This window comes from Ixodes scapularis, unplaced genomic scaffold (genome assembly GCF_016920785.2).
Source record: "Ixodes scapularis isolate PalLabHiFi unplaced genomic scaffold, ASM1692078v2 PGA_scaffold6__148_contigs__length_123643588, whole genome shotgun sequence".
Taxonomy (NCBI): domain Eukaryota; kingdom Metazoa; phylum Arthropoda; class Arachnida; order Ixodida; family Ixodidae; genus Ixodes; species Ixodes scapularis.
Window position 1 is genome coordinate 75,650,835 of NW_024609881.1, and position 21,748 is coordinate 75,672,582.

The following is a 21,748-nucleotide window of genomic DNA, read 5'->3' on the forward strand; positions in this document are numbered from 1 at the left end:
GTTTTTCAGAAAGCCGTAAAAATGCTGAGCGTGCCTTCTATCATTCTGCAATTTGTTGATTTAGTGTTTTTTGACGATACTGAGCAATCGTCTAAATAAAACCATGCTTTCAATCACAATATTTACAAGTTAATTACTCAAAAATAATTGACAATCTAATTATCCCAAACTGCAAAAATTTTCCTAAATAGGCTCCTGGCCCAGGACCTAAACGACAAAATACTTTTTTGTTTTTGTTGCGACGCGGAGTTTTTGCAATATGAAATTTGTTTTTTTTTTTTTGTGAAACACCCTGTGCATATATAAATACATTTCTCTGTGAACCGACATCCACGTAATTTCGTCAGCAAAAGAAATTACATTATTTCAACCTGTGGCATTCACTGCGGTAACACGAATAATTTTTCACTCTGGCAAGTTTTTTTTTTTTAATAAATTCCACAGGCGTAAACAATGAAATTTCATGTTTTGGCAATATTAGGCTATAGATGAACGTCGGGCACATAGGAATATTTCGCCTTTCTTTTTTAAATGTTGATCCAAGTAACGTCATAATCTCAAACTTTGGCACCCTATCCCCACCGCTTGTGTGATAGTCTAACGGAGTTTCAGCTTCTTTGCAATGCCTATAGTTTCTTTAAGAGGGCCAAAAAAAAAAAAAACAGAAAAAACTAAGAAACGATTTTTCCGAACAAATCCGCTAATGTAGACCGCGCTCCAGCTCCACAGTTTACGGAAGCTCTACCGCAAGAAGAAACATCGCGGGTTAGTGTGTCGTTTTTCGAAATCGTAGAACGAATTGAATATTGAGCCTAGGCTGGCCAAATTAAATCTGGTATTTTCTTCCTGTAAACATAGTGCGATGATATTTTTGTGTGTGTTTAGCTTTTTTCCAAAACAAACGAAAAACAAGTAAGTTAAAAAATTATAGATCAAACCATGCAAACACTCGCGATAATTAAACAAAAATAAATGATTTAAAAAACACCGAACTGAAAAGCATCTTCATAATCATGCAGTATGCTAAATATGAGTCGTTGAGCAAACATCCCCTAATATAGTAATCTTATATGTGTTCGATTACCTTCATGCGGTAATAAGAACGCGAGTGTCAGGTTCGTCCGGGAGGGTGAGAGGAAGGCTCGGGAGCCCAAATATCTGCATGAACTAAAAAAAAAAAAATTAATCCAAGTCCGGAAATAAACAAGGAAAAAAAAAAGAAGCTCGTTCGGTAGGCAGTATAGTCACCACCCGTGTCGTAGCTCGGGTCGCTGGTGCCCTTGAATGTTGGTCCCTTGATCGTTGGTAAAGTAGTGAGTGCCGGGATGTCGGAAAGGAGTAGGTTGTTTCGGGTCCGTGTTCCTCGATCCCAGGAAGGAGCCTGTTACGTTGATGGTCACCGTGCTGAAGCCGGGACGAAGCCGGTTACGTTAACGTTCAACAACACTGACGCCGGGAAGGTGCCGGGTAGAGCACCGTTCGAACAGCCGACCGTCGTGGCTCTCGGTTCAGCTTTAATGCCCTCGCACTGCTCTACCAATCGTCTTGCCCTTCATCTCTCTTTCTTCTTTTTCTTTTTCCGAATCATAACAGCGTGTAGCTCTAACCTATGTGAATAGTAACAATAACTGTTACATCCTTCGCCATTCTTGTTAACATTGGACGTTCTTTTTTTATAACGTCTGCAGTCCTCGTGTTTTGAGCACATGTTTTTATCAAGATATAGATTTCCTCAGGTTTTGCATAAAAATGTCTTCAGAATGCAATAAATGGGCACTGCTGAAAGCGGGAATCCCTTTTCCTGACCGTTTAGATCGGTATGAGGATCATGGCGGCATATGAGGTCTTGTATCATTAATACCTGATGCACGTTCAAGGGAGCATGAAATGAATTCTGGGCTGGAAAAAATGATATTTGATTGAGATTTTACTAATCACATATCGTTTAATGGATTAAACAAACTCGTACAGGTGGGTAGAGGGACAAAAGCTTGCTTTTTTACGAAATTTTGAAAAATATATAGGACTATTTTTTTTCTCTCTTCGTTCAAAAGCTTTCCGCCTTTTCACTGTGATACATCTGCGGTACACAAGCACGTCTGCCGAACCCAGCTCACTCCGACGTATCCGCTCGTCAACAATCAATGTGTCAACGGATATTGTTTGTCGAGGGATTGATTGAATGAGTGGCGTGACGGCACTTATCGTCACTTGCCTATGACCAGTTCCTTGGTGAGCTTAAAAAGCTCGGCGGAAGCTCGGAGTCGTCGTATTTCGAGACCAAAACCGTCAAAGTTGACCATCTGACAATGCTCTTATTTACGTCGATGAATTAAAAATCAATCAGACTGGCCAGGAACCGTGGGAGGTCGACCACGGCAACAAGGCTGGAGATGTTGTCGCCGTGGGCTAGCATAACATTTATCGGCGATTGCATCGGACACAGCGAACACGAACGGCTAACCCCGCCAACCCTCAGACGGTTGGGAGAACTTCCGGTTCCGCTAAAATACTACGTCACGATCACGTGATTTCCTAACTCGCTTTTGAGCTGAGGCAGAATGCTAAGGAGGAAATTAAAATATGATTGCATGGTCCCTTTAAAGACTCCTAGCTAGCGGTGGGACCACTGATCTCTATAGTAACAGGCTGGATCGCGAATCGGAAGCCCATCGGTGGCACCACTGGCGGCCGTTGCTTGACACCAGGCAATAAACGCAAGTCTATGGGAGAAACACAAAAGAGTAGAAATCTTGGAACTTGTACACGGCCCTCAAAGGCAAGTATTTTATGACGTGCTGCGATCATAATATCGGGTGTTTGGAGATCGAATCGGTATTTGTCGAGTCTTCGGACGCCCATAAAAAAATCAAACATGCCGGAGTACCCACGGCTGAGCCGACAAGCTTGCTCTCGTCGTGGACTGAGCGAAGAGCCTTGCCCCCATTAAGGCTGTCCTCGGGGAAGCCCAGAAGCTGATGAATGTCAAAAAAGTTTGACGGTGACAGCGGCCTTCCGGGAGTAAGCGAATTCCACGTAGCAAAGCCTTCAATCTTGTCGTCTGCTAAACCCAACTCATCGCAACCGCCACTACTCTGTGGTAACTCTAGGAAACTCTTACCCGACTGAGCTGCACTACATTTCTTATCCAGCGGAGTCACTCTTGAGCACAAGATATTTATTTATAAGAAATGTGAGGGCTGTCAGTTGTAATGTTTGTGCGCTAACTATTGGACAGGCTCCCCGAAAAACAGCCGAAACGTTTCAGCGTTGACAACAGCTTAGAAAAGCGGGATACGGCACCTTTTCTCGTTCTTCGCATAGAGTTCCATACATTGGCTGGTGTCAAGTGATGGCTGCCGGTGGTGCCACTCGAACCCAGCAAGACAATCCTCGATCCGCGATCCAGTCTACTACAATAGAGATGGGTGGGTCAGGCTGCACCGGCTGAATTCATTCACTATAGAAACACCGGACCAGGGTCGCTACTATTTCAATTTTTGGTTGGCGGATTATCTTATCTCTTTAATATTATTAATATATATGAAAAGGAGGATACAAAAAGATAGAATAGAAAAGAAACTGTTAATGCACAGCGCTAAGAATTCACCTTTATAAACACATATAAAAATTGCTACGGCTCAATAATTCTCTCTTTTATTCCAAATGGTGCAGGAACGCAAGAAAAAGGATTTGCTACAGTTTTTAATCGACGCAGAGGAGAGTGATGGCGGAGGTCCCAATACAACTGGCGTCCGCAGTGGCGCCGATGAGGGTATGAATGATCATTTAGACATCCGGTCTTATTAGAGGTGTCTCAATTTCGACCGCCTTTTAACACAGAACGCAAACTATGAAAGGCTGTCTGGAAAGAAGTGATACGAAAAAGTTCTACCAATGTTCAAGTGAAGCATGACTATTCCGCGCATGCGTGGAAATTGAATAAATAGACGGATGGGTAAGGCGAAACCCCTTTAATCGGGCGGCAGCTTGTGGCACCTGCTTCGAGACTCAACAATTAAATAATCTCCGATTAAATTCTGATTTTACGGAGAATTGCAACGAATCCCATATCGCAGCTAAGCACATGCATTCATCTACCATTTTTACAACCATCAATAACGAGCTGGCGCGCCACCTAGCGGAGGAGGGGTGAAATTCTCGTAGGGTTCATTTCGCATTAACGAACGAACAAAATCACTTGAAGTTTTCGTGAGTGTATATTTTTTGGTTTTCTTTCGTCGTGTGTAAAATAGATAACGAAACACCCGCAGAAATTATTTTTCCCGTGCGTCTCAATTTTTTTTCCTATGAAAATGGTCGTCAAAAGTCTATGTTCATCGACAACGCTCCTCAGAAGACGAACTTCGTTAAACTTTGCCAAAAGTTCGAAGGCGCGCCGAACAATCAGGCTCGACAAGTATTCTTCAGGTTCGGTAACAACTAACGTCAGGTTCGAACCACCAGATTTGACAGATATTCGTCAGGTTCGAAAACAGTTAACGTCAAGTTCGACGAATATTCGTCGCATCATACTCCAGTTCCCTTTAAGGCCGGTTCACACAGCACCGTTTTCTTAGGTTACGTTCAAGTCAGCGAAACATTCGTGTCTCAAATGTTGCACGCTAGTGCGTCTCCCCGAACTTGTAGCAGCCACGCTTAGCACGAAGCACAGATGCCTCGGTGACTTATGCCGGAAGCAGGCGTAAGATTTAGTAACGTAGCATAACGTAAAAAGAAAAACGGGGCTGTGTGAACAGTCCGACCGCAAACATCGCTACAATCCAATAAAACCAGAATTAGGCAGCGTCAAAAGTGGAATTGCACACTTGTCGCTTTTATGTGTTTGTCATCGCCGACTAAATCAATTACGCACACTAAATCCAACGCGAATCTGGGATCGTTTTTGTTTTTTGTGCGCGTTTTTTAATTAGGCCGTGATGGCGGACGGACAAAACCGACGAGCACAGTGACAATGCACTTTTGAGGTTTCCTGATTGGCTCCACCGGATCCAGACTTAAAAAGTAATCCGTTACAGGTAACGGATTACTTGTAATCCGTTACTTTTTTAAGTAATCTTGTGACTGCCACGTTCTTTGTTTCGGAAGTAATTTGAAATGTAATTTAGTTTGCAAAAATATTGGTAACCGAATATTTTCATTACTCCTTATGAGCCTAATACAGTAATTGGAGGGAAACGAGCGGAACATTCAACAGCATAAACAGAGCAAGTTCAACAAAATAGGAAACATCAGGAAGGGGAGAATAACCGAAAAGAAAACACGATTCTTTGTATGACCGGTTACTAGAACCTCTAGAAAAACGGGCAAGGCATTTAAACATATACGAAAGACACAGATCAAGTAAGACAACGTCGAGTAGTCTCTCCATCGCCTTCCATCGTGTTCCTCTTCTTATCCGGGGCAGGAGAAATATCTTCTTGTTTATTTCTTTGTTGTCGTTTCCACCGTTTCACCCTTTCGACCTTCTTCGACGTCTCCCGCCACCTGCAGACGTCATCACAATGACGATGTCGATGACGCCATCGTGATGACGTCATTGTCACGTGACCTCACAGGGTCACGTGACACCGGTGACGTCGCATGACGCCCGTGAGGTCACGTGACCCTCGTGAGGCGACGGTGACACCGCTCGGAGGGAGGAATAGCAGACAGGATGAGGAGCTGAGGAGGACGGAGCAGGGCTATACCTTCCCCTCAGTACGCTTCCCTCTTCGTCCTCAAGAGCTGCGCTCTGAATCGGTGTTACAGGTAGTTGTAAACGGCGTTCATTTTTTTCAGAAGGGAAAACAACGCCGCCAAAACAAGCCATCATGAGTCTTGTGGAGGTAGAGAGCAACGTTTCACTCATCGTGTCATCAGGGCAAGTAACAAGAGTAATCATCCTAATAGGAAATGGATGTATGATCGAATGGATGCATGGAGGGACAGTATGAATACAAACAGCTGTACCCTTTAGAATGAGCAGTAGCCTGCGCAACTTAGTCTAGAATCATAATAAAAAGACAAACTTCTTCCCCTTTTAAGTTAATACATGTATGTAGCTATCACCAGGCACTGTGGGATATCGTCAGGTTAACCATTAAGATACCAAGCAAAAAAAATAAAAAATTAATCTTCCTTCCCCCTCCCCATCCCCTCCCCGCGGCCAGCGAGGGAGTCGTCAATTTTGAATTTTCACAAGCCCTGTCGGCTCGTCACCCTAACACCGAACCCACGGTTGAGACCTTGGGCCGGAGCCACGCGAGAGTCACAATTTTCCTCTGTCTTGCGTGTCCCCAGCTGAGCTAGTCAGTTGTGAATCAACGTTTTATCCTTTATTGTTTTGTACTCCCAGAAAAACCCAGCGCCCACGCCAAGTATGAGTGCCCTAGTGTTATTTTTTTTTGTTCACTCTAGACAGTTCAGTACGTCTACTTTCTCGCAAAGCTTTTGGCAAAGCGAATCGCTGCAATCTACGGAGCGAACCCGGCCAATGAGGCGGCTAGAAATATGCTTAGACCTAAAAAAGACAGCCTGCTCACCGGCACAGAATATGACGTGAGCACGTAAAACGTCATATTCAGTATCATAACGCCAACTTTCTTTACAAGATGAAAACATATTTTCAGTCGCGTCATTCGCTGAACGAGTACCCTAGATTGTAGAGATTGATTCTCCCAAGTGCTTTGCGGGAAAGGAGACTTGCAGGCGCAGTCACGTCGCTCAAAAATCACACGAGGGGGGACACAAAATTAACCGGAATGAATTTGTGGGGGGCGGGCCGTTCGTTGGACCAGCGTCCGCCCCTGGCATCGCTTAACGGAACCCCTTTGGAGTTGGTTTGACGACCGGCGTCGTCTGGTAGAGCTCTAGCGGAATGTTCTAATTGTTCTCCTCAAGCGATTTAAAGTCATTCCTCTTTTTTTTCAATGTCTGGCTTGAAGGAACACCGCGCAGCCGTGACATTACGGTGCCTTTTAGGTAAAAAAACGGCGACGAAAACTCGTGTATTGCTTTAGACACCATACAAAGAAGATGGTATTAAGAAATCGCAGGTATACGAGTGGTTTTCTTTCATCAAGGACGGTGAATTATTGATACAGGACCAACCTCGTTCAGGGTGACCCTAAATCTCGCCAATTAAAGAAAACATCGAGAAAATTTGGACAGTGTTTACTCCGAGTTTGTTCCTCTTGATGAAACTGTCAATCGGGCATTTTACCTGGGAGTTTCATGAAAACTTGCGCAACTCAGTGAGAGAGAAACACCTTGATTTGTGGGGAAAAGGGGGAGTGGTGGTTGCGTCATGACAATGCCCCAGCACACACTGCCCTGTCAGTGCTAAAAATTTGAAACAATAATGGCATGAGATCGATCCCCCCCCCCCCTTTTCCGGCTTATTCACCAAACCTCCCCCCCATCTGACTTTTTTAAAATTTTTTTTTTTTGTGTGTGAAACAAGTTCTGAAAGGACAGCAGTCTGTGGACGTGGAATTGGTGCTCCCAGTCAGGCATTGCCAAAAAAACAAGAAATAATCTTGAAGCACTCCGTGATAAAAAAATGCAACACGTGCTGTTAGATGTTTTAGCGGACGACGCCGGTCGGCAAACCGACTCGGAAGAAGTACCGCTAAGCGCTGCCAGCGGCGGAAGCTGGAGGCTACTACGAACGGCCCGCACTCCAGAACAATAATTCCGGTCACTTTGGGGTCCCCCCTCGAACAAGAGACAAGGGGTTCGCTGCACATAAGATGGCAGAATTATTCGCGGACAAGCTTCTCGCGCATGCTTTAGGCATTGCTTTATGCATATATGGACGCTTCGAACGTGACTGCAGATGGACCGCCATACAAGAAAGAAACGTACGCCTCGGACAGTGCAGAGAGTTTTAGGGAACCGTTTCTGCACATCCGATACGGTACGATAGGGCGTCCGCTACAAACTGCGCATGTTCGAGTCTACCGTATCGGGTGTGCAAAAACGGCTCCCTAAAAATCTCTAGTGCCTGCAGACTCTTTTTCGTATGATGGATTGGAAGCGCGACGGAGGGTTCCGGTTTCCTTTCAGCTCTAAAGTAGGTTTCACATGAAGCGATTTTAGTCCTAGAGCGGCGCGATTTCTGCCGTCACGGCGCTCTGGCCAGCCGCAGCGGCTGAGCGGCACGGTTCCACCAGGTTGGAAATTTTTAACCGCGGCGGAGTGGGAGCTTCCTTGCTGGCCTCCCACTGCGCGGCGGGAATCACGTGACGGAAGGAAAGACATTGCGGGAAAGCTGGCGCATAGGACGTCCGCTTTTTCGCGTCTTGAAGCAGACGACAAGCACAGAAAGTACGCAAGTGACTGGTTTGCGGTTTCGTTTTTTCCGGCGGGTCGAGGTTCTTTGCTTCAGCAGTCGCGTCGGAACTGTTCAGGAGATTATAGAGGAGGGGGATTGCTGGCCCCTTCCTCGGAATTCGTTTTCTCAACGAATTACGCGGCTCTTTTTTACCTTCCTTACCTGAGTACCAACTGTAGAGAGCGCAAGAGACGCTAATCGTAAACGGCTTGTGCGAGCGCTACTAAGAAAAAAAAAAAAAAAGAAAAAGAACTGAGCTACATTGACGTGTCTTTTCCAATAGAGATCGTCACACCGATTACGACAAAATATGTCGCGCCCAGTTCAGTGAACTGATTATCAGTGAAGTTTCGAAGCGTCGGGTTCTTATCGACGCTCACCTCAAAGAATTTAGGAGCAATGGGACCAAAGAGAAGCTCTGGCAAGAGGTGACTAAGACCGTGAAAGTGATCGAAAAGACCGGTATGAAGCCACTGCACATTTCGGGAATACCAACAATTCCAATGCCGTCCAGTAGGTTCGGGTCGGCCACATCAGTTAGAGTCTTTACATCCGAGGAAGGCACTGCCCGTGACGCTGCCGAGGATGATGCCAGGTTTCATCCTCCGCGACAACAAAGTTCGAAAAAAAAAACACAAACAAATAAGACCAAGGCTTATTTAGTATTTTAAACGCTTTTTTTGTTTTATTAAGGTGAAATTGGAGGAGAAACTAAAAACTATGGCTTTAAAATTGTTGTGAGAAGCCGTGTAACCGACTGTGCGCATCTGCTTGTCATACTTGGGTAGTAATTCAATTACAGTTTTGAATTACTATAATTAAATTACTTTTCTTGATAATTTGTAATTGTAATTAATTACTTTCGGCTAAAAGGAATTGTAATTGTAATTTAATTACTTTCTAGTGCCAGTAATTGCGAAATTTCAGGCACAATTACAATTACTTTTGCAAGACTTTGTTGAGCCGACGGAACTTCTCTGAAAGCTTCGGCGCTCGCACAAGCGACCTAGCGCTCGGTGACACACTCGCACACATAGACACGCATGCACATACACGCGTAACAAAAATAGTATTGCGTTGTTTGTTCTTTCGTTGCTTACATTGCGGGCTGAGAGACAATCCTCTTTGGAGTCTACCTCAACGGCGCCGTGTGGCGCTGTCTGTGGAGCGTGCAAAAACAGTAGTGTAAATATGCCAAAATATTGGAAAAAGTAAACAATTGAGCTTCAGCTTTCAGCCGAGCTTAGAAGTTTTATGTGTCTATGTTGTTGTTTTTTTTGCCAGTTTCATATGTTTTTCTTCCAGTACTGTCACATATTTGTGTCTCTGTATTATTTTTAAGTTAATTTCCAGTTGGTTTCACTTTGGATATTATTTGCATAAGCATTTTGGAGACTGACCTCGCACCTGTGAATGTTGTCACCAGTGACTCGGAAGTCTGGATTCGGTTCTTATATAATTTCTGAGCCGTTATAATTTCAACTCAGGGTAAATAATTTACAATACCATGATATTTCTATGTGAATGCAGTCGTATTAGCGCGTTTGGAATAATACTTATAAAATATTCATATATGACCAATTGTCGCATTTTTACTTGCCGAGCTAACAAAAGCGTGTCAACCCAATTTTTTCGTTAGCTGTCTGGCGTCTTCCAGCGTAGGAACTAATTTATTATTATTTATTAAGAATATAAATATATAGTACTTCATTGCCCCAAACTGTCAATTTCTATCATGAATTTAACAAAATTCCTAAAAGGAAAGTACAATACGTTACATGTATGCCGCGGTGCTTAAGCCTCCTCAACCATTGGGGCAAGGAATGAACAAATACGTTGCACTCTATACAACTTGTTTAAAGTTATATGATCCAAGTCGGGTCACTCTCAGAAACAAGTAATGGTAAAGTACTTTCATTCCTTTTGAAAAGTAATTTCTAATTGTAATTAATTACTTTTCACGTAGTAGTAATTGTAGTTGTAGTTAAACTACCTTTGAAGCAAGGTAATTGTAATTGTAATTAAATTACATTTTGAAAGTAATTTACCCATGTATGCTGCTTGTTGCAAACAACATTGGCCATCGCAAGGGCAGAAAACGCTCAAGTAAAATGAAACCTCGCGATCCGTGCCGCTGCGCCGCTAGCGGCAGCGATTGCGACTGCGGAATCGCTGCATGTGAAACCTGCTTAACAAAGCCAAGCCTTTTAGCGAAGCTTCGACCGCTGTTAGGGTCCTCGCGAAATTTAAATTTTATTGCGAAGCCTGCGGCGTCTGTAACCGAGCAAAACGTGCAAGAAACTCCCAGTAGCCGACGACGTCTGTAACCGCTGTAACCGCGAAAGAACGCGAAAGAACGTCCCAGCGAAATGGCTTCTAGATAGCCATTGGCAGGGACGCGTATAGCTCCAAGGAACGCCACCCCACAGGGAAGCCCTCTTCATGCCGCAGCGGCCCGGCTGCCGGGAAGAGAGAGACAAGCTGGCCAGGCAGCCTCCGCAGAGGTCGCCCGGCCGTGCTCAGCGCAGCGTACAGCTTGTAGGAATTCGCTATGTATACGAATGCTTTCGCTTTCGTACACGTTAGCACTCTTGAGTGTCCTCCGGTCTTTTTTTTTTCTTATATTGCTTCTTACCAGTTTTGGCAATTTTTATGATTTGTATCGGCATAGCTAGTAGCTGACGGCTGTAAGATCCGACAGCATGAGAACGGCGGGGAGGAGCTTCGGTTGTCCAGCCTCCAGAGCGAGCTTCCTACCTTCGACGACGCTTCGGCCGTCTCGTGAGCCTCGAGCTTGCACGGCCAGCCTAGGCACGGTGGAAGGTAACGAGAGCGCGCCTTCTGCCTTGCTTAGGCTAGCCGTGCCCAAAACATCGGGGTGCTCGAAAGGGGCGCCCTGACGTTCGCACTTTGTCAATGATTACGGGAGATTGGTAGGCAGCCTGGAACGCGTCTTCGACTGGCGTGTCTCCCGCGTCCAGACAGTGGTCCCTCGATTTACGCCCGATGACGCCATAGAAGTGTCACGCTGTCGCTGGCCGCGATCCTGGCGGTCTCGCAGGTGTGGTGGTGAATGTAGCAGACGCGCGTTCTATACCGCAGGGCACTCTTCAGTTGGATGGTCCGCGCAAGCTTCGGCTGCCGGGAGTTGGGAACGTCGGGACGACAGGGACACTCGCGTTGGCTCCTACTTTTTTGCCGGTACATCTTCGACCAACTAACAGGGTCGCGACATCGTACAGCAGAACACTCGGGCTTTTTGTGACGTCATTTGTTATCCTTTCAAGACCACTTTGTATGCGTGGGTGGAATAGGAAGCTAAACACACCTATCGGGGACTCGTTTCAGGCACCTTGTATAAATATAATCATCGAGCGTATGTGCTATTTCAGAACCGTGAACCTGAGCAAGTACTCGTCCTGGCTGCTGTACCTTCTGGCAAGACACCGAGACGTTCAAGAAAAAGTCCGGAACGAGATTAAAGCCATACTTCAAAATGGGGTGAGTCAGCGCTTTTGTGACTCAGACTTGTGGTCGGCCGAATTTACTTCAGACGGCCGAAACCCTTAAAAAAACACTGAAGTAAAATAAAAAAAATAAAAAAGTCAAAAACATATCTGGGATACGTACTATTATCATTTTTTTTTTCATAATTTTTGCACGAAAAAACTATTGTAGTGCAATAATTACGTTGTGAGACGCAATTTGGGCGGAGGTCACAGCCACTGATCTCTGCTAGTGCCACTAAATAAGCTACGCAGCTCATTTAGTGACTCTAATCTCTACTATAGGGGGCTGGATGGCGCTTAGCTGCTCTCCGAGCCCGGCGCAAGTGAAGCCACCGGAAGTTCGGTGCTTCTCCCGGAAGTCGGGCGTGCGCTGGGCTTCCTAGTGCATTCAGTCGATATTTTGGACCATGTTTTTTTGTGCCTTTGATTGGGTTTTAATACTCCCGTTCTGGATTAAATCCCGAGAATGCGGCATTTGAATTTGGGACATATTCACAATTTGATCAACTAGAATCTCAAAATGTTTACATTGCATGGCTTCCCATGATATTTCTCGGGTCCGCATGCGCTCTTACTGCGCAACAAGCAGGCTTTCTTGAGGGAACAAGCGAAAATCCAGCGCCCTCGACACTTTTCGAACCAGCACTCGAAAGGGTTGCAAAGCCTGCCAAGCGCTCACTTCCGGGACAAGCCGCACACTTCCGGTGGCTTCATACCTGTTTGCTCAATGCGCCATCCAGCCCCCTCTAGTGGAGATCAGTGATCACAGCCCGTTCTAAGCCCCGCCCACATATGAGTGGCAACGCCCGTTACTGCTGGATTGGCTTGGCTGCTCGATCGAATACGCTTGGAAGCCTATTGTCTCCATCTTCCCGACATCCGGTACGTCTAGTCAGGAAGTCTGACACCGCCTGCTGGTCATGCAAACAGACATGCGGCAGTTTTTGGCATCGTCTGCTATTCCCAACGTTGCCAGATTACCCCACTTGTGGAAATCCCGCAAAAGGCAGTACCCCTCCCCCCCTCACTCACTTCATCAATACCACCCAGAAGGCAAGGCCTGCGCATGACATTTCCAGAGCCGTATATGTAGAGGGTTCTGCCCTTTGTTGGGAAGTATAGGAGACAAGTGAGGAGGCACCATTGGCCGAAAGCGGGCTGGGCGTGTTCCAGGGCGTCTTCAGAAATTCGAATTTAACCAACCAGAAGCCGGAAATAATACCCTGGCGGTGGTCGCGAGAAACAAACCTGATAAGTGCATCGGAGTAACTTTTGGTGACTGAAAATATGATACACGTGATGTTTCAATCACGCTCATTCAAAATGATGGTGGAAGAGTGCGATTAGGGGATCGATCGACATAATCCTTACGCCAAGCGCCGAGGGCCGGGAATCTGCCATCCGAGTGGTCACACTCTGTCCGAGCAAAGCAGAGTTGAGCGACGCATTCGTTTCTTACATCTTTCTCTATGATCATGATAGAAGCCTCACGCGCACCCTATTTTCAACCACGAAGAGTTACTACACTTCACTCTTACGTGCTTATTAAAACCATATACGAACATATACCTTTGATCAGAACTGTTTCTCGCTACCACCGCTAGGAGATTCTTTTCGGCTTCTGGTTGGTCAAGAGAGCACGCCAAGCCCTCTTTCCGAGTCTGGTCCATGCCCTGACTCTGCCCGCGCCTCCCATTGACCAAACTATCTCTATACACGGCTCTGGACATTTCCTTAGTAGCAGATCTGTATATAGACCTATTGCTATATTACCCAAGCATCAAGGAGAATACAAGGATTGGCCTCAACAGTAGTAAATTTTCTAAAGCAAAAACCTGAAAGAAATTGTATCTTGCACGCGCGTTCGTCAACGCTTTATTTTGGTTATTTACTTCGAATATTTTATACGGGGCAGGCGTGCGCGTGTGGCGCGTGGAATACCAACCCCTGCATTCTCTTTGATGCTTGGGGAATATAGCAAATGGTCTATTGGGAGAGTTTGACCAATAGGTGGAGCAAAGGCCGCCACCAGAGCCGAATATTCTCCCCGCGGTTAGAGCGTAAACTAAATATGTGACAACGCGTCGACCAATCGGCAAACCGCGACGTCACAATATTGGAAACGACATTTAAAGCGTGAAATAAAAGCGTTCAATCTCGCAGCAGCACGACGACGACGACGACGACGACGTTTAGAGGATGCCACACCGGAGGAGCGCGCGCTTGACCGCCGACTAGGAAGGACGTGTCCTTTCAATGCTCCGCAACCCAACCCAGCGCGCCCAAGTCGATCATGGTCGACAAATTTGCAGCCACATTTGCTGCAGTTCTACGCCAGTCCTTGGCCCAGCCACCGGCTCAACCAGGAGTTGCGACACCCATCAGCTCGGTCTCTTCGCCATGGTTCCGGCAGGCTCCAACACCGGCCGTATCCACCGCCATGACAGCATCCCAGCGCCAGCCCGCCCAGGCCCTGCCGCAAGGTATGCTCAACTTCTGCAAATCGATGGTAGGCCGCTACCTCGAACAAGTATCGGAAGCAGACATGCACGCCTGCCTCCAGACGGCGATTTCTGAGATCCGTATGAAACGCAACTCGAAACTCGGCCTGACTAAGGATCCATCACACCAAGCCTCGTCTACTCCCAAGCCTAACACGGGGCAAACCACTACCATCCCGTCACGAAAACCACCGAAGAAAAAACTCGACAACGCCGACGTCGCGATTGAAAACCACGCGCCCGGCGACCAAGACATGGAAGCGGGGTCGTCAGAAATGACCCCGTCGGCGACAACAAATGCCCAAAATCCTTCCTCAAGTGGGCTCTCCTCTTGCTCTGATGGCGCTGCCGCGGCCTCAATGTCGCTGTTCACCTTCACAGCTAACAGAGAAGAAAACACCGACAACGATCACAACTCGCCTTACCCATGGGTGACAAAGCTTTCAAAAAAAGCGGCCAAGACAGCACGCCTTAGCGCGAAATTCAACACGCGCACCGTGGACTCCCCGCTTAAACCCAAAACGCAAGAGCGCCACATAATCACATTGCGCCCAAAGACCAAGACAGACGTCACAACTCTCCCAAAAAAAGGGCTAATTGAGGCCATCACCGCCTCCGTCCAGCTCGCACCGGGTGCGGTCTCTATTAAAACCACCAAGGAAACTAACACAATAACCGTCATGGTAAACTCCGAGGCCACCGCCCAAACCCTTCTTGGCATTACCGAAATCCATATTGCTGGGAAACCACCTCTACCCATCCAGGCGTACAAGCCAGTCTGTGACAACCAAATCCGCGGTGTCATCTATGGCATCGACCAGGGAGAAGACAATGTTTCACTGATGGCAGCCCTGGAGACTGAGGGGTCAGTGATTGTGGCAGCTCGGCCGATGAGCCGAGGAGGCAATACTGCACTCATCACCTTCCAGGGAACCCATCTACCCAGACACGTCTGGAACAGGCGCAGCGTGCTGCAGGTATACCCATACAGGGCACGAGCTGTGACCTGCAGCAATTGTCATAAGATCGGCCACAAGCCGGACATCTGTCCAGAACCCCAGGTCTGTTCCACGTGCGGCAAGCCCCACGAAGAGACAATGGACGACCAAGGAAACGTGACCTGCCCTTTCCCCATTCCTTTCTGCCAAATGTGCCGAAAGAATGGACACCTGGCTACAGACAAATACTGCCCAAGGAGACTTGATATTGTCCGCAAAATTCGAGAGGCGGCGCGACGGCGCACCACTCCTCCGAAATCTCAAGACAACTCAAAGCGCATCCGACAGGACTACCGCAAGACGCGGGGAAACAGTCAACAGCCTGCGCCCCAGGTAACTGCTCCTACAACGATTACCATCGACCCTGCCATGCTGCTCCAGCTCTTCACGGCCATCGCCGCCCAGACCGGCACTGCCGTACAGAGCAACCTTAACCCCCCAGCATGGCAGTAAACGTTGCCCAGCGGAACTGCCGAGGTTTGCGGTTACGTGCCGCAGAACTCAAAGCCACGCATCATAACAAACCACAGGAACGCCCAGACGCCTACCTACTGCAAGAAGTCTACTGTACCACCGTCAAGCTGACCGGCTATAAGTCCTACGCAGATCCCTCGATACCGTCCGTTAGGGCGGGCCAGTTCGGAGGAAGGGAAGGACAAGCCATGGTCTACCTCAAGAAACACTGGCCGCAGCACAAGGTCGACCTTCAACAATGGTGCACGGAACATCAGGAAGTGGTAGCCGTCCAAACCACCCAGCAAGACATTCCTGTCATTCTGGTGTCCGTGTATTACCGACCTGGGGCTTCCGTCAGGGAACCCAGGGACCACGGATGGATTTCTCACCTCGACGGCCTTTACCCAAAAGAGCAGAAGATAGTCGGGGGAGACTTCAACCTCCAACACACAGCGTGGGGCTACGCCCAGGACACCTCGGCAGGCCAAAATCTTTTGGATGAAATGACGCACCACCGCTACACCCTGATGAACACCGCAGGGATGAAGACACGGCTGAGCTGCAACGCTCGGCAGAAACACACCACCCCAGATACCACCTGCACAAACAGCCCACACACGGCCAACCACACTTGGAAGCCGGAGGCCGACACTCGCGGGAGCGATCACCTGCCCATCAGGATAGTCCTGGCCCTCAACGGATCGGCGGCCTCCAAGCCCGGGAAACGGCTCGTACATGTCGTGAACTGGGACCTGTACCGGAGCAAACTCCAAAGCAGCACAGCACCAACGGTCTTCGAGTCCATCAAGGAGGCCCTCCATGCCGCGACCACGAAGAAACAAATAAAGGTCGACACTCCCATCCCGGACCTTCACCTGTTGAATCTCTGGGCTCGGCGGCTGACGGCTCTACAACGCTACAGAAGAGGCCCGAAAAACGCGAGAGCCTTGAGGGAGGTCACAAGAGCCACGGTAGCTGCCCGCAAATATGCGGTTCAGCTCGATCGGCAAAAGTGGCTAGAGTTCAGTGCCTCGCTCTCGGAAAAAACATTCGCTCAAAAACTATGGGCAGTCAGCAAAGCCATGCTGGGCAAAACAAGAGATCGCGCAGCGACCCTCACGCTTGCACTGACGAGAAACAAGACGGTTGAAACACTGGCGCAAGAGGCTGGAGACACGCTCTTCCCCCAGCCAGCGACGACCAGCACCCCACCGGCTCGGGGGGGACCCATACGAAAGGGTCAAGATCAACGAGAAGGACCCCATGAACCAACCTTTCACCAGAGGAGAAATGGAGGACGCTCTGCACCACGGGAAAGCAAACGGCGCTCCAGGTCCGGACGGAATAACCACCGCCATGCTCCGAAACCTTCCCGAAGCCACAAAAACTCGCCTTCTTGAAGACATTAACGAAGTGTGGCGCACTAGCAACATTCCAGACCAGTGGAAACTCTCCACTGTTATTCCAATTCCTAAGCCCGGCAAGAAGCCGACCACCCTAACCAACTTCCGTCCAATCTCTCTCACCTCCTGCGTCTGCAAGCCGGTGGAGAGAATGCTACTTGGCCGCCTCTCCTGGTATCTGGAGCGGACGAAAGCCTTTCATCCGACGCAGACAGGGTTCAGAACTGGCCTGGGCACGCAGGAAAGCCTTATCCTACTCTCCAAAGATCTTATTCCAAAGCCCATTCCACAGAAATTTAAAATCAGAACAGTCGTCGCGATGGATGTCAAAAAAGCCTTCGACAGCGTCCCACACTGGGCAATTGTCCAAGAAGCGCGCGCCCTCGGCATTGAAGGCCGCGCCCTAAATTTCATCAAGTCTTTCCTCGAGACTCGCACCTTCGCGGTCCGGATCGGCAAACACCTGGCAGCGCCAAAACCGAACAAAGTAGGAGTTCCACAAGGGTCAGTTCTGTCCCCACTCCTCTTCAATTGGGCCATGGTGCGTCTCCCCGGTCGACTGCAACAGGTATCCAACCTCCACTTCACCATCTATGCGGACGACGTTTCCCTCTGGACAGTGCGCGGCGACGTTCCGCAACAACAGCGCATCCTCCAACGGGGGATTGACGTCGTGACAAGTCACCTTCAAAGCGTAGGCTTAACCGCCTCGCCGGATAAGACAACCTACGTAGTCATAGCCCCCAGACGGGAAAGGGACGCGAACACCAGCTCAACTCTTCACTTGACTCTCGCGGGCCAACCGATCAGATCAGCACCTGAGGTACGCATACTAGGACTCCAATTCCACGACGATGGCACCGCAAAGGCTGTCCTAACAATGGTCACCCAACAGTGCCAGGCAGCACTAAACGTCATTAGAAGGATCAGCGGCACCAGAGGAGGCGCTGACGAGGAAGTTGCCCGCCGCATGGTGAAAACCCTTATCGTCTCCCGCATCTGCTACGGTGCCCCCCACTACCGACTTACCAACACACAATGGAAGAAATTGGAAATCCTTACCAACAACGCAGCTCGAATTGTCACTGGCCTCCCCCGATATACACCGCTAGACAAGCTCAAGGCACACGCGAAGCTCAACATGGCTCGAGAAACCGTAGAGGAGAGAGCAGAAGCTCATCTAGAGCGACTCCAACACTCAGCCTCCGGACGACAAATTTTAGAGATGATCGGCTCAGATATCATAGCCCTTCCCCCTCTCCCGGAGGTTGACCCCCCATGTAGCGACGATGTGTGCCTCGTGGACGACCGACCGGTACCAAGGGGAGCCGGGCCCAGTCGCCCTGGCAGCTTGCCAAGTGCAACAGCACTGCAAACTCGTCCAAGGGTGGACGGACACCAATGAGAAGCTCGCAGTATACACTGATGCGGCTTTCGTCTCCTTCCCTAAACCGATTTGCTCCGCTGCGGTTGTGATTCCCCGCCTAGGAATCACCATGGCCGAAACATTGCCCGGCGGCACATCGGTCAAGGGCGGAGAACTTGGAGCTATCCAACTGGCACTGCGCACCGTCATCGAGAAGGAAGTTCGACCGACATACCTACACATTTCCACTGACTCTGCGGCTCTATTAATAGAATGTCGCTCTCGCCACTCCCCGAACAAGCGAGTTAGGGCAATCCGAAGGATGGCCTCCGACCTAATTGCAGCCGGTACAACCATCGAAGTGTCCTGGATACCTGCCCACGCAGACATTCAGGGCAACGTACAAGCTCACTGCATGGCCCGCGCACTTCTGGATTCCCCCCGCGAGCCGAGTAGTGTGTCAAGTCACCTACAAGAACACGGGTACTCGCTCCCGCCTGAGCTTGGCGACGATGGCGAAGACCCAGACTACGACCCTGAGGAGGCAAAACAGCTCGTTAAAGAATCTTCAAGACAGCCCCAGTTTAGCCCTGACCCCCTGCGTAAATCCGCTCCCGAGCGGAATGGGCAGGGGATCAACGGTGCTGCTTCCAGAGGATAATCACAAACACCACATGCACACCGGCACGCAGAACGCGTTGGACCAAGCCACCCACATCACCCCATTGCAGCTTCTGTCAAGACCCCAGCCTTCTTACCGACCAAAGCCACTTACTCTGCGACTGCCCGGAGCTGAAAGAGATTCGTCGAAAACACATTCCACCAGACGTATCCAGCATGGAGGAATGGGTCCATCCTCAGGGCCCTCCCGACAAACGTCGGGCGGTTATGACCACGCTCGTGGATTTCATCCACGATGCGGGGTTCACCGCCTTTCTATAACCCCCCTCAACCCCTCCCCTTGGCCATAGATCCAGGCTTGTAAGCCACCGATCTCAGCCCCATTCTCCCTCGCCCAAAGGCCAATAAACGCTTTCTGAACTGAACTGAACGACACCGGATCTCGGCCGTGCCTCAATCTAAAGCTGGTTTCACATGCAGTGATTCCGCGGTCGAAATCGCTGCCGCTAGCGGCGCGGCGGCACGGATCGCGAGGTTTCATTTCACATGAGCGTTTTCTGCCGTTGCGATGGCCAATGGTGCTTGCAGCAAGCAGATGCGCACCAGTCGGTTACAGCGGCTTCTAACAAGTTTAATGCCTTAGTTTCTAGTTTTCCTCTTAATTTCACCTTAATAAAACAAAACAAAAGCGTCTAGAATACTAAATAAACTAAAGATGTCCGTCCTTGTCCGTCCTTTCTGTTTATTCTTTCTGTATTAAGTCTTAATCTTATTTTTTTCCTAAACTTCGTTTTTGCGGAGGATGAAACCTCGGATCATCTTCGGAGGGTCACCGGCAGCGCCTTCCTCGGATGTGAAGACTCCAACTGATATGGCCGGCCCGAACCTCCTGGACCCTAACCTCCCGTAGTAGTGCAGTGGTTTCATACCGGTCTTGTCGATCACTTTCCCGGCCTCAGTCACCTCTTGCCAGAGTTTCTCTTCGGTCCCATTGTTCCTAAATTGTTTGAAGCTGCGCGTCCCCAAGAACCCGACGTTTCGACACTTCACTGATAAAAAGTTCATTGAATTGGGCGTGATATATTTTGTCTTACTTGGTGTGACTATCTGTGATGGAACATTTACGTCAGTGTCGCTCAGTTATTCTTCTTCGTCTGTTTTTCTCACTAGCGCTCGGACAAGTCACTTCTGATTAGCGTCTCTACGCTCGCTCCAGTTGGTACTCAGGCGAGGAAAGTAAAAAAGAGCCGCGCTATTCATTCAGAAAACGAATTCCGAGGAAGGGGACAGCAATCCCCCTCCTCTATAATGTCCTGAACAGTTCCGACGCGACTGCTGAAGCAAAGAAGCTCGACACGCCGGAAAAAAGAAACCGCAAACCAGTCGCTTGCGTGCTCTCTCTGCTCGTCGTCTGCTTCAAGAACGTGAAAAGGCGAAAACGCCGTCGTCCTATGCACCAGTTTTCCCGCAATATTTCTCCTCCTGTTACGTGATTTCCCGTCGCGCTGTGTGAGCGGCCAGCGCGGAAGCTGCCTCTCTGTCGCGGCGAAAAATTTCCAACCTGGTGGAACCGTGCCGCTCAGTCGCTGCGGCTGGCCAGAGCGCCGCGACGGCAGAAATCGCGCCGCTCTAGGGCCAAAATCGCTGCATGTGAAACCCGCTTAAGCCCTGGGTCTCGGTACTTCGGAGTGGGCAGCTTTCTGCTTTGACTGGGCTACCCCCTTGGAGCCTGAAGCTTCGACCCCAGTGAGCGACCGCACCATCATGCTCCTGGGGCTCCTTTGTGCAACCGTGCACCGATGGAACGGCAGGCTGCAGATCCTCTTGGCCCGCTGCTGACCCAACTCAACGAAATGTGGACATCTTCAAATTGAACTGACATCCTCTACAATAGCAACAATCCATCTCGTCGTCATCTTGCTTGTATATACTCATCGCATTATCATGTTCCTTAGACGCGGCACCGCGGGCCTCCATGGTACGGGCCTTTCCGCGGTGCCGCCGCTCTCCAGAGCCAAATAAAGATATTATTATTATTATTATTTAAACAGTGCAAAGGGTGGGGCGCGCGAGCGTCTTGAGACGCGGTTTGCTCGGCTCGGGTTGAGACAAGGGTGGTGAAACGGCCCATAGAAGCCTACTGCAGCGCCGTGACCGGATTGTGTACTCGTCTGCTTGCGGGTACCCCCGATTTGCGACAGATGGCGCTGCGGCGAGAGAAAAAAATCGGAATCGGATTTGCGTGGAACTCTATGGGAAAGTGCGCAAAATAAACCGAAAGCACGACAGTCCTTCATTGAAAATCCACGAGAAACCCTCTCCGTCAGTTTAGCCGGTCGCCACCGGTCGCCCACCCGGAGTGAGAGTTCGCGGTGCTCCACATAGCTGGCGCCACAGAAAAAGAGAAACCCAAGGGGGACGCAATCCGGTCGCTTATTTGGCTCTCGTTTCCCCACCTGTCTATCTTACAACTTGGTTGAGACGGTCCCGCACGGCTCGTGCGCTGGCTTTGTCAGTGCTTTCTTTCCCCCAGTCTCAGCTGAGACGCTGTTTCTA

General features: G+C 49.0%; 1 protein-coding gene across 1 annotated transcript in view; it reads left to right on the top strand.

Moving 5' to 3' along the window:
- Nucleotides 1-21,748, top strand: part of LOC120849885 (cytochrome P450 3A43) — a 92,205-nt gene that overhangs the window by 38,210 nt on the left and 32,247 nt on the right. The window contains exons 5-7 of the mRNA XM_040222159.1: nt 3,676-3,775; nt 5,806-5,884; nt 11,731-11,839. Coding sequence (XP_040078093.1) covers nt 3,676-3,775; nt 5,806-5,884; nt 11,731-11,839 — 288 coding nt within the window. The remainder of the gene's footprint in view (nt 1-3,675; nt 3,776-5,805; nt 5,885-11,730; nt 11,840-21,748) is intronic.